The sequence below is a fragment of the Haliotis cracherodii genome, unplaced genomic scaffold, assembly GCF_022045235.1.
Source record: "Haliotis cracherodii isolate W230 unplaced genomic scaffold, xgHalCrac1.p SCAF_14, whole genome shotgun sequence".
NCBI classification, from domain to species: Eukaryota; Metazoa; Mollusca; class Gastropoda; order Lepetellida; family Haliotidae; genus Haliotis; species Haliotis cracherodii.
In genome coordinates this window covers 36,414,768-36,428,386 of record NW_027266269.1, presented here as the reverse complement: position 1 = coordinate 36,428,386, position 13,619 = coordinate 36,414,768, and the positions used below count along the sequence as shown (strand labels likewise).

At 43.9% G+C, this 13,619-nt stretch overlaps 1 protein-coding gene across 11 annotated transcripts in view; it reads left to right on the top strand.

Moving 5' to 3' along the window:
- LOC139461221 (collagen alpha-1(I) chain-like) overlaps positions 1-9,440 on the top strand; it is a 31,816-nt gene extending 22,376 nt beyond the window's left edge. For 8 of the 11 annotated variants that reach the window (XM_071242838.1, XM_071242837.1, XM_071242832.1 and 5 more), the window contains 7 exons: positions 667-864; positions 1,888-1,986; positions 4,592-4,687; positions 5,839-5,997; positions 6,287-6,424; positions 7,919-8,014; positions 8,364-9,440. In XM_071242838.1, coding sequence (XP_071098939.1) covers positions 667-864; positions 1,888-1,986; positions 4,592-4,687; positions 5,839-5,997; positions 6,287-6,424; positions 7,919-8,014; positions 8,364-8,503 — 926 coding nt within the window. In that variant the 3' untranslated portion in view covers positions 8,504-9,440. The remainder of the gene's footprint in view (positions 1-666; positions 865-1,887; positions 1,987-4,591; positions 4,688-5,838; positions 5,998-6,286; positions 6,425-7,918; positions 8,015-8,363) is intronic. The other 3 variants (XM_071242833.1, XM_071242831.1, XM_071242836.1) reach the window with 3 other exon arrangements.
- The last annotated feature ends 4,179 nt before the right edge of the window (positions 9,441-13,619 follow it).

Here is a 13,619-nt window from a genome sequence, read left to right as displayed (position 1 = left end):
AATATTAGTAGTGATTGGAAGGATGGATTGATGCGATTACGCCAACATGGGTAAATTGTTAATGACGCCAATGTGTCTTCATACAGCAAATATGCAGTTTTGAGACTATATGTTTGAGGTCACATACTAAAGTGTTTGAGTCATATCAATGCGTGTCTGCTTCATGTGAGAGGAAGCTTGAAAGTAATGAAGGTCGTGGCTTTTCAGTTATATCATCATGTGTCAGAAACAATGGAGGGGGACGAAATTTTAAAGTACACCCAGGCAGGAGTCCTTGCTTGGACAAAATACAACCACCTTTACAAATAACTGCCTTTGGTTAGCTTCTATTTCATTCTTAATACAGAAGAGTATAATGTTGTCCAACTTTGACGTGATTTTGCATATCATTGTGTATTTGAGCACAATGTATTAAGAGTGCTTCTACATCATAATATTTGTTCCAATCAGACGAAAGGCCTGATCCCATATTTAGGGTGAATGTGTGGTTTTAGTGTGTTAATTGTTCGACTGTATGAATCGTGTTTCGATGAGTTTGACAGGATAGTTTGCTGTTCGTTTTGATGTCAGTGTGCGTGTGCATCTCAAGATCCTGGTCACAGCAGGTCTTGGGAAAACATGGTACTCTATTCAAGACAGCATAACGTATGTGGGAATATATTGCAGGCCAAGGCAACCAGCCTGACGGTAGAGACACACCGTCCTCCCAACGTGAGATGGAGGATCCTGGATTCAGCACACACATCATGTCCACTGCACGACCTTCTGACAGAGACGGGATGACAGATGGACAAGGTGGAGCTGCAGTCAGGAGACCAGGAGACAGGGGGTCTCCACCACAGGACACAGACCCGTCTGGTAAAGGTAGGCCCATGAGGGTTCATATGTGTTCTGTCATGCCGTTATGCAGGAGGTTGGTGCTACCTGTTGGGTTATCAGTAATCCAGTCATTTTTCGAACATCACAAGTTTGCCTTTTACGTCCAAAATATTTTATGTCGGTACATATTCTCTGGCATGTGTTCTGTCAAGACGTTGTGCAGGTGGTGGGTGCAGTGGATGCGTCCACGGTTCGTAACCACCTGGGGTCATCACTCTGTCACTTCTAGATTGTATCGGTAGATACTCGAGATTATTATCTGGCAGGGACATTTCATATCTCTATGTAATGTATAAATAGTGATTATGGTTTTGGGCCACCTTTTTAACAACATGCCATTAATATCACGGCGGGGAATACCCGAAATGTGGTTCTCATACTGTATACATTGGTTAAATCAAATCTTGATGTGACGAGCGAATGCTTTAACCAGGAGGCTACCCTGACGCTCCTCATGTAGAATGTAATGAAAGTTAATCAAAATACAAATTCATTTGAAACTCATTTCTAGTATATTTTATTTTCGTTCCTGAGTAAAAAAATTGAGTGTTACTTGACATTGAGTTAAATGTGACGCCATGCTAATAGATACACGACTATTCTTAATTAGAAGGGTTTTGACGGGTCTACATGAACTAGATGTGCACGCACATTCTTAACGACTCGCTTAGTACTGTCATCAAAATAAGGTTTAGTGTGAATATTCGTAACAGTAAACAACCGTATTATCATGAACTTTGTGAGCCATGACCTGTTTGTCAGTCAGAACATGAAACAGAAGCAGATGTTTCTGGACTCAGATACTTTGTCGGCAATAGAATCGATGCCGCTGCACGTTTCTACTTATGAAACCCAGGTTCGATTCGCCACAAAGGTAAACTTTGGTGTCTCCCGACGTGGAATGTTGCTAATGTTGCTATAATGTTACTGTCATGTTGCTAAAGCGCCATAAATATAAACCTATCTCACTTAAGAATAAATCCAACGACTCTGTGATGATCTGTGCAGGGCTCCGTGACACACCAGACAGGCAGCAGATCACAGCTGACAAGCAACAGACTGTGAAGTCCCAGAAACAAGGCGTGGGCGTCGTACTCATAGAGAAAGGTATGTCTTCTGTCTCTGGAAGCCACGTGGTGACTAGTTGGAGGCTACTGCACACGTAAACAATTGGAGTCAATAAGACGTTAACGAGTCTAGCAATACTCTAAACATTACGTTAACGAGTCTAGCAACACTGTAAATATTATGTCTATGGTGGCCCAAAACCATAACGAGTCTAGCAACACTGTAAATATTATGTTACAAGTCTAGCAACACAGTAAATATGACATTAACGAGTCCAGCAACGCTGTAAATACGGCAGTAACAAGTTTAGCAACATTGTAGCAACATTGTAAATATGACGTTAACGAGTCTATCAATGCTGTAAATACGACAGTAACAAGTTTAGCAACATTGTAGCATTATTGTAAATATGACGTTAACGAGTCGAGCACCGCTGTAAATACGACAGTAACAAGTTTAGCAACATTGTAGCAACATTGTAAATATGACGTTAACGAGTCTATCAACGCTGTAAATACGACAGTAACAAGTTTAGCAACATTGTAGCATTATTGTAAATATGACGTTAACGAGTCGAGCACCGCTGTAAATACGACAGTAACAAGTTTAGCAACATTGTAGCAACATTGTAAATATGACGTTAACGAGTCTATCAACGCTGTAAATACGACAGTAACAAGTTAAGCAACATTGTAGCATTATTGTAAATATGACGTTAACGAGTCGAGCACCGCTGTAAATACGACAGTAACAAGTTTAGCAACATTGTAGCAACATAGTAAATATGACGTTAACGAGACTAGGAACACTGTAAACAAGACAGTAACAAGTTAAGCAACATTGTAGCATTATTGTAAATATGACGTTAACGAGTCGAGCACCGCTGTAAATACGACAGTAACAAGTTTAGCAACATTGTAGCAACATAGTAAATATGACGTTAACGAGACTAGGAACACTGTAAACAAGACAGTAACAAGTTTAGCAACATTGTAAATATGACGTTATCGAGTCTAGCAACGTTGTAACTAAGACGTTTACGAGCTTAGCAACGCTGTAAACAAGACAGTTACATGTTAAGCAACATTGTAGCAACATTGTAAATATGACGTTAACGAGACTAGCAACACTGTAAACAAGACAGTTACATGTTTAGCAACATTGTAGCAACATTGTAAATCAAACGGTAACGAGACTAGCAACACTGTAAACAAGACAGTTACATGTTTAGCAACATTGTAAGTATGATGTCAGCGAGTCCAGAAACGCTGTTAATATGACGTTAACGAGTCAAACAACAGTGTGAATAAACCAGCAAAGAGTCTAGCAACACTGTAATTATGACGTTAATGAGTCTAGTAACACTGTAAATAATACGGTCCGAGTCTAGCAACGCTGTAATTACGACAGTAATACATTCTTGCGAAACTAAACCAGAAGGGCGCATGAGCTCATTTTGAAGCAAAGAAATTGGTCCTTCAGTTTGGACCTGATACATATGCCTTCCTGCATTAAAACTAAATCATATGTAAAAGATCTTATTACTGTAACTTAATTGCGAACAAAGTTTATATTTCTTACAAGCGGATTTTTTTTAAGTTCCTATCCAACACTGGAAATATACAAGTTTTAAAAGTTCTTAAATACCATTCTTCCCAGAGCATAACCCAAAGATCGTTAACTATTTCTAGACCAAAGTGTGCACATACATCTGTCTAACAATGAACTAATGCCTTTGCGATTTTTATATTGTTTGAGAAATTTCGATTTATTCCGGTTTCCGTGACAACAAATTGGGTAAATTGGGTTTGTTTCTGGAAAAGTTAAGGCTGGTTCAACACGTTTTGTCTTGGAGTCCTGAATAGCGCTGATGCCAGTTGTGTGCAAAAAGGGTAAGCACATCTTATAGGCTCTTCCGGGAGCACCCGCCGCTCACACAATGCCCCAGTCAGCAAGGACGTGAGAAAACACCACGCCTCCGAGATTGTATTTAAGAACAAAATATTTTGAGTAGGCTACACACAACCACATGTTTTCCCATAGACTTCTGTAGTAACGTTATATATGTGCTTTTTAAAACATTAAGCATTCAATAGTTGTTACTTGTACGTGTGTGCACAATTTGGCCCTAGAGCAGCGAGCTACTTTTCCAGATACAGGAAGCTAAACAACCACCCGCAGTTCCGCACCAAATGACACTTTGAAAATATCTGTGGTCATATTCAGCATTACTCATCATGTTGCAAAAGACAATACTAAATGTAGAAAAATATGGTTATAATTACTGGATGGATGTACATTTAAACGACATAAAGATCTTACACAATATCATCCAATAACAGCGTGCAGATATCTCTCGATCTGCACTGAAGGCTGGTTCCGACTGGATGTAGTAGAACCTGTAGACAAATCAGCAAACATCTGCACTACGCAAATCTGTAATTTATGTATTGTATATATATGTAGCTTCTTATAAAAAAAACCCATCGAAATTGGATTAAACTTGACTACTTGTTTCTATCCAGCATGTCTATATGGCACAAGAATACATAGTTTTGATGCACCGAGTCAGAACTGGTTCTGATTTAGTGCGGTAGAAGCTGCAGACTTATCTGACGCACGTTTTTCTTCTGTGTTGATTCAGGTCCACTGACAGCCGGGGAACGGAGACATGCAGAAGCGTTGAAGAACAATGCCTTCATAGACCGAGTCCACATTGAACTTCCTCCTGTCAGACTGCGTATGTACACTGCCCTTCCCGGTGTGTCCTTACCCCAGAGTTCGTTTTAACGCCGCCATAACCAATATTCCAGTCATATCACAGCCTGTCGACCGCTTCCGTGGTCTAGTGGTATAGCGTCCGCCCGGAGAGCGGAAGGTTCGGGGTTCGATCCCCCGGCCGCGTCATACCAACATACGTTAAAAAATGGCACTTGTTGTTACCCTGGATTAAGGGGCTAAAACACGGACTGGTTGGCTCGGAGTCAGTATACTGTGTCTGAGTGGGGGTATTCATGTTAAACTGCGGCATGGTATCTCAGTGAGCTCGCACTATAAATCGGCGTCAGTCCGGACAAGTACAAGCAGACACACACACACGTGCATGCACGTCGCTATATAAGTACAATGATATTGGACGCGACGTGAAACCCAATTTCACCTCACATCACCTCACAGCTGGAAGAGGTTGGGGATGAAACAGATGATACATTATAAAAAATATGAGATACCATGACTGTCGGATTCTTGAACGTCCAAGGGAAGCTACTCTGTACACCTGTTGCAACCTCGGGGCCAAATGTGACACTGGAAACTATTTTATTTCATTAAGGATGCTTCAACACAATTACCCCGTGGTAATTAAACATCGAGTTAACTGGTTGATTTGATGCTTAACGCCGTGCTCAGCAATATTCCAGCTTTAGGACGGCGGTCTGTACATAATCCAGGCTGGACCAGACAATCCAGTGATTCATATCATGAGCATTGATCCAAACAATTGGGATCGATGACATGCATCAACCAAGTCAGCGAGTCTGACCACCCCATCCCATTCGTCGCATTTTACGACAAGCATAGTCGCCTTTTACGACAAACATAGTCGCCGTTTACGGCAGGAATGACGAGGTGACGTGATGTTGGAATGTGGAGTTTGTCGAGCCAGATGCATGTCTCAACCCCAGGGTGCCGGAACCTGCCCCTGATTGAGGACACGTTGCTGACATGACGTTCCATGTTAATGCACTAATTCCCATTCAGCCACGACTCTGTCATCACAAAATGTCCATATCCTTTCCTGGAAATAAACACTTGGACCCACAAAGGTCGTGAAATAGTGAAGAATATTGCCCATTACGTATTTTCATAAACCTCCACGTTTTGGTATTCTAGGGATCATCATATATGTTCGGCCCGGGTGCTGGAGCATACCATACAACGCAGCATCGGAACCTGCACAGACACAACAGAAGAAGCAGAGTGTGACATTCGGAGACACGCCCGCCCATACCACCACGCAGCTTGGAGAAAAGTCCAAGAGTTTTGATGAAGGTAGGTCATGCTATGGTAGACACAGACAGGTGAAGTTGATGTCTGAGGTACATGGTGGTCTGTGTTATGCCCTATACAAGTATGAGACATGCTTCCCACGCCAGACTCCCACGCCATGGGTAATTGGGATATACATTAACTGACGGTTACAAAACCCTTTACATATTCATAAGAAATATCGGCGAAACGCAGAACATATGTTTATGAATCACTAAGGCCAGCGTTTACTGCCCCAGCGATGACACATGTTATAGCGACTTGGTCAATGTGTCCATATATCTTTGTTCAGCAGAGACGGCGAGAAAGAGGAAGACATTTGCACGGCTCTCGAGGAAGGGGTCCAGGCGTCTCAGTCGACTTCGTTCGTTCAAGAGATCCTCATCTTTAGAGGACGTGGAGGGCTTGGAGCCCGTCATGCCGGACCTAGGTATACTATGGGCAGTAGCTGGGTCTAGAGATAGCCAGGGCAGTAGCTGGGTATACTCAGGTCATAACTTAGTAGCATGATCGAGGTAAACTCAGGGCAATAGCAGGGCCTGGGTATACTCAGGGCAGTAGCAAGGTCTAGGTATAATCAGGGCAGTAGCAGGATATAGGAATACTCAGGGCAGTAGCATGATCGAGGTATACTCAGGGCAGTAGCAGGGCCTGGGTATACTCAGGGCAGTAGCAGGGTGTAGGTATACTCAGGGCAGTAGCAGGGTCTAGGTATACTCAGGGCAGCAGCATGGTCTAGGTATTATTTAGGGCAGTAGCAGGGTCTAGGTATACTCAGGGCAGTAGCAGGGTCTAGGTATACTCAGGGCAGTAGCAGGGTCTAGGTATACTCAGGGCAGTAGCAGGGTCTAGGTATACTCAGGGCAGTAGCAGGGTCTAGGTATTATTTAGGGCAGTAGCAGGGTCTAGGTATACTCAGGGCAGTAGCAGGGTCTAGGTATACTCAGGGCAGTAGCAGGGACTAAGTATACTCAGGGCAGTAGCAGGGTCTAGGTATACTCAGGGCAGTAGCAGGGACTAAGTATACTCAGGGCAGTAGCAGGGTCTAGGTATACTCAGGGCAGTAGCAGGGACTAAGTATACTCAGGGCAGCAGCAGGGTCTAGGTATACTCAGGGCAGTAGCAGGGTCTAGGTATTATTTAGGGCAGTAGCAGGGTCTAGGTATACTCAGGGCAGTAGCAGGGTCTAGGTATACTCAGGGCAGTAGCAGGGGCTAGGTATACTCAGGGCAGTAGCAGGGTCTAGGTATACTCAGGGCAGTAGCAGGGACTAAGTATACTCAGGGCAGTAGCAGGGTCTAGGTATACTCAGGGCAGTAGCAGGGTCTAGGTATACTCAGGGCAGTAGCAGGGTCTAGGTATTATTTAGGGCAGTAGCAGGGTCTAGGTATACTCAGGGCAGCAGCAGGGTCTGGGTATTATTTAGGGCAGTAGCAGGGTCTAGGTATACTCAGGGCAGTAGCAGGGTCTAGGTATTATTTAGGGCAGTAGCAGGGTCTAGGTATACTCAGGGCAGTAGCAGGGTCTAGGTATACTCAGTGGCGAAGAGCCCTGACTTCATGACACTTTCTATATTAGATATGTAGTTATATAAATGGGAAATAGAAACCGATTAGATTTTCGGCGGCGCAGACAAAGCTTTGTTTAAAAAATGTTTGCCTTACAATTACGACGTCATTGAAGCCACCCTAAATACCGGCCACATCTGCTGAAAGTGTAATGCATTGGTATTTCGGAATTTTAAGTTTCCACTCCAAAGGAAATAGCAGCATTTTACGTTCTGTAGTTTTACCCGAGCTTTGTGCAATCACGTGACCGATCATGTAATTGTAGACAATATTTATGTCTGTTTGTCCCGTGTGTGTCTGACGTTGATTAGCTGTAGTTTATTAACACGTGATTACATCAGCGCTTCCGGTTCCAGCTCCCGTGGGACCCGCAGACAAACGGAACACAATGATGAAAAAGACACGAAGTTTAGATGCTCTTGACGACGACCAACCGTTCTGGTTTGACCGCCGTATGTATCTCTCTGACAAACACCAATCTTTACAACTGTCGTCTTGGATGACTCTTGGTCTTGTATTTCACCGTAGTCTTGTACTCTCGGCGTGGACAGCGTGTTTATGTTTTTACTCAGGTTTTAATGTTTTAAGGATTACATGTTTTAATGCTCATCAACCATAAATTCAAAGCCTACGGATGCCATTAATGATTGTGTTGTTTTAACCCTCTTCTTATGTTGAGTTTTGTTGACATTATAACAACGACATACTTATGAACCTCAAATGCTCAAAAGTCTGAGATACAGATCACATAAATTATGTATATTTTGATATTATTGCTTTGATCCTTTGCATTTTTTACAGATCAAAGCATAGACCTGAATTCAATCGAAGCCAGGCGTCTGTACACACGGGAACTGGAGATAATACCCGGCGACTCTGTGAAACAGCTGGTGAAGGGCTTCGAAGACTACAGTCGGCGCGTCAGTAGGGACTGGACGTAGACGCTGCGGACCGGTGCATGATGATACTGTCCACATTTGTAAACTGATACTTTGACAAACTTTATATTTTGATTTTAACGCAAATGGTTGTTTACGTGTGGACTCGATGAATTGCCATCGATGACAGTGTCCAAAATATCAACGAAACACGATGGCTATGTGGTCTTTTAAATATGCTTGTTATTGTTATTTGCACTCAACACTTGAACGTACGAACTATCTATTTCTATTTATCAATGGTGTAGGCGTCTGGTAACGCCCGTAATGTGTCAGCCAGTTCAGGGCGGGGGAAACCGAATGTAAACTTGACGTATTGTTCCCCGGGGACTCGACTCGTGGGTTCCCCATTGGGTTCCCCATTGTCCTTAATGGGCGTGGCGTCCTAAGTGCGGGGGTTATCCCTTGCTTTCCCTTAACTCCATTGATGCTGTGTATATAATCAGGTGAAGGCGCAACTTCAAGTTTAACTTTTTGTCTGTGAACATAGTGATAAGAACTGTCTGTGATAAGATATATGTCCATTGTTTTGCTGCTATTTTTTATGTTCAAACCTGGTTGGTGCGTTGTGTTCATTGCCTGGGTCAGACATTCGACAATAGAGAGAAAACACCCATGTGATCCATTATAGCATGTTGAACAAATGCATAGAAACAATATAGATATACTTCCATATGCGAATAGCGCCATGGTGATCTTGCCTAATCCGCGATACGGATTCAATGACTGATAAACTGCGATGGCTAAATATGTCAAGGCAGGTCCAGGTAGTGTAACCTATAGTTTTCGTGAAGGATATCATCTCGTTACAACGTTGAAACCATGCACAAGGAGTGATACACCTCCCCAATAGAGAACCAGCAGGTGTCTGTGTCAAGGGCTCCCGAGAACCTCTGTATCCCATATTAAATTAGCAAATAAATATCGTTTGCCAAGGACACTCATTCTAAATTTCTATCAAGTGATACCTCAGTGACCTAAGGCATTGCTGTCTTAGAAATATATATTCGAGCTTCTATGCAAACATGGACTGGTATAGACTTGGACGTACACTCACTCCAAGGCCAAGGGACACACATGCGGCTGGGTTGGACGTAAACTCACTCCAAGGTCAAGGGACACACATGTGGTCGGGTTGGACGCAAACTCACTCCAAGGTCAAGGGACACACATGTGGTCGGGTTGGACGCAAACTCACTCCAAGGTCAAGGGACACACATTGGGTCTGGTTGGGCGTAAACTCACTCTAGGGTAAAGGGACACACATGTGGTTGGGTTGGAAGTAAACTCACTCCAAGGTCAAGGGACACACATGTGGTTGGATTGGACGTAAACTCACTCCAATGTGAACGGACACACATGTGGTTGGGTTTGACGTAAATTCACTCCAAGGTCAAGGGACACACAGGTGGTTCGGTCGGACATAGACTCACTCCAGGGTAAAGGGACACACATGTGTTTGGGTTGGACGTAAACTCACTCCAATGTGAAGGGTCAAACATGTGGTCGGGGAGGATGTAAACTCATTCCAAGGTCAATCGACACACATGTGGTTGGGTTGGAAGTAAACTCTCTCCAAGATCAAGGGACACACATGTGGTTGGGTTGGACGTAAACTCACTCCAAGGTCTAGGGACACACATGTGGTTGGGTAGGACGTAAATTCACTCCAAGGTCAAGGGACACACATGTGGTTGGGTTGGACGTAGACTCACTCCATGGTCAAGGGACACACATGTGGTTGCGTTGGACGTAAACTCACTCCAAGGTCTAGCGACACACATGTGGTTGGGTTGACGTAAACTCACTCCAAGATCAAAGCCGAAATGGCGAGGTTTCCTAGCTGTCGGACGGGCGCTCGTCGGAGTGATTGGACCCAAGCCGGGTCGGGTGCTTCCCCGCCGGCCGCTCCCGCGTCGGGTGCTCCCTGACGAAAATCCGTCTTCGTCCGGCGCAGGCGCACTCGTGCTTTGGGCTTAAGCGAAAACCAAATGTTTTCCCAGGGACTTTTTTGTATTTCTCTCTCTCTCTCTCTCTCTCTCTCTCTCTCTCTCTCTCTCTCTCTCTCTCTCTCTCTCTCTCTCTCTCTCTCTCTCTCTCTCTCTCTCTTTTATTACTCGACAACAACCAGCGGTGGTACATGAGTTGAACAATAACCCAAACTACAGTAATAGATGTACAGCTTGATGACATATAATGTAGCATACGTCACAGTATATATAGCATTCAAATGTCTGAGGACCTTTGAGAGTTTTTTTTTTAAAGTACCTACTTTACCAGTTGTGAACAGTTGGCAGTCACACAGTATTCATATCTTTTGTTCTCGTGATATAATTTCCCATCGGCCTGTTTCTATTGGTTGTTTGTGCTTACCAGTTCCAGAAACAGTAAAAGGTTAAGAAATATGATCAGTGAAAAGTAAATAGTAAATATCATCCTTTTCAAAAAGACAACACTATATATTGGAAAAACGTGGACACTTTTAATTTACTTTTAGTTGTACATTTGACAAAATCGGCAATTCTCACACAAGATCATCCAAACACAGCTGCCAGATCTCTCAATCCACATTTCATCTTACTCTATGAAAGCTGCTGGCCGAAAGACTGATTCTGATTTGGTGTGGTTGTTGTTGACATCCTGCAGGCTGGCGCCAGCACTCTCAGAGTTGCAAAATAGTTCTTTCTGAAACCAGTTCAGACTTCAGATAAAATAATATCCATTTACTTCAATGAAAGTAGTGAATATATTGTCAACAAGAAAAGTAAAAAAAATACCCAAGCATCTTACAAGTGTTAATGGAAGTGGTTTGTAGTTGTTTGGTAACAATGGCTTACCTTTCTTATAAATTGGCTTAATTACACCCCATTTAACCAACCATTCTTCTGGTGTCTTTCCAGTATGAAATATTATTTTGAAGAATTTAAGCTAAACAGTCATCTTTTCGCCTGATAATGCCGACGTGCCGTCAAATTTTTAACTCATTCGCTTTCAGCTTGACCCAAGCCGAAATGGCGAGGTTCCTAGCTGTCGGACGGGCGCTCGTCGGAGTGATTGGACCCAAGCCGGGTCGGGTGCTTCCCCCGCCGGCCGCTCCCGCGTCGGGTGCTCCCCGACGAAAATCCGTCTTCGTCCGGCGCAGGCGCACTCGTGCTTTGGGCTTAAGCGAAAACCAAATGTTTTCCCAGGGACTTTTTTGTATTTCTCTCTCTCTCTCTCTCTCTCTCTCTCTCTCTCTCTCTCTCTCTCTCTCTCTCTCTCTCTCTCTCTCTCTCTCTCTCTCTCTCTCTCTCTCTCTCTCTCTCTTATTACTCGACTGGGTTGGTGAGTGAGTGAGTGAGTGAGTGAGTGAGTGAGTGAGTGAGTGAGTTGTGTTTAACGACGCTTTTAACAGTATTGCACTTATATCACGGCGTCTCAGCTTGATGTGGGAGGAAAGCCCGAAGTGATGCACGTCTTAGACGTTTACCACGTTAGTGAAACTTACGAGTACGGGTATGGTGCTGGCAAACCTTGAAACATAATCAGGATGAACCGGGATTCGAACCCACAATCATAGGCTTCTGGCGTGACCAATGGACGCAACTCTGCTGAGCGAATCGCGGCGTATCAGCCACCCGGTCCCTGAAAGTCGTTGTTATGAAACACTCGATACACAGTGAGTGAGGGGGTTGATGAGTGAGTGAGTGAAGGAGTGAGTGAAGGAGTGAGTGAGTGAGTGAGTGAGTGAGTGAGTGAGTGAGTGAGGTAGGGAATTGTACCTATGGTACAGCATTTCAATTATGTCTTTACGTGTCAGTTTAATGTGGGTCCTGAATCTTCGAATATGTAACTATATCTATGGTCACCACGTTTAGTCACTAATGCCCCATTGATCAAGGGACGACGTTTATGCCCACGTCTGTCGTGTGGGATGGTATAGAGACCTATATCCAATGTTTTCTCAGAATTGAACTTGTTTTTTTCTGAGATTGCAAACCCTATAATCAGTTTCCTAAACCCGGTTTGTGATTCAAACAGGGGCGATCGGATAGCCTAGTGGTTAAAGCGTTCGCTCGTCACGCCAAAGAGCCGGGTTCCATTCCCGACATGGGTACACTGTGTGAAGCCCATTTCTGGTGTCCCTCGCCGTGATATTGCTGGAATATTGCTAAAAGCGGCGTAAAACCATACTCACTCACTCACTCTTATTTAACACCAGGTTATCATGAGTCCCCGAGGTAATGTTTCCATCTACAGAATTTGGTAGTAACAATTCCGTCGTTTCGGAGTATATGCTTACCTCTTTCATAAGGAAACGTTGTGCTCCTGATATAAAGAAGTTGACAACCATGAGTTCACTTCCTCATCAGTGTTCCTGTATGCAGATCTTCAGATGCCTGCAGGTGTATGCCTTCCAATGTTATGAGTCACGGTGAGTTTCTTTACAGATCAGTGATTCTGAACATCGTCGGGGTCATCCTGCTCATGACCTCGGTGTGTGTGGCAGGGATCATCATGTTTGTGTACTACGCTAGGAAAGGATGTGATCCGCTGTTTGCGAAAAAAGTCAGCAACGCGAACCAAGTAAGATCTTGAGATGTATTCCTTTGTCTATCATTCTGTTGGAACTTGTCTCTCATAACGCAATATCATAGGTTCTACTCATTAAAATACAATGTTACGTGTGTACATTTCCTTTGGCTTATGGTGATTTTTGACAAACATGACATGTTTAGGGGCATGCTTTAATTCAGGGTAGATGGGGTGGCCAAGTGAATTAAGTGTTTGCCAGTCACGCTGAACTCCAGGCTGTGATTCCCAATTGCCGCAGAACGTGTGGAGGCCATTGCTGGTATCCCTTGACGTGTTATTGCTGGAATATTGCAAAACGGGAGCCTCACTCACTCACCCTTTTCATTCCAGTTGATAGCCTACTTTGTGCTGGAGGTAATGGGGTACCCCGGGGTCCCCGGACTGTTCATCGCCTGTCTCTTCTGTGGAGCACTCAGGTAGGTAGTGTTCAGTAAAGTAGAGCACTCAGGTAGGTAGTGTTCAGTATAGTAGAGCACTCAGGTAGGTAGTGTTCAGTATAGTGGAGCACTCAGGTGGGTAGTGTTCAGTATAGTGGAGCACTCAG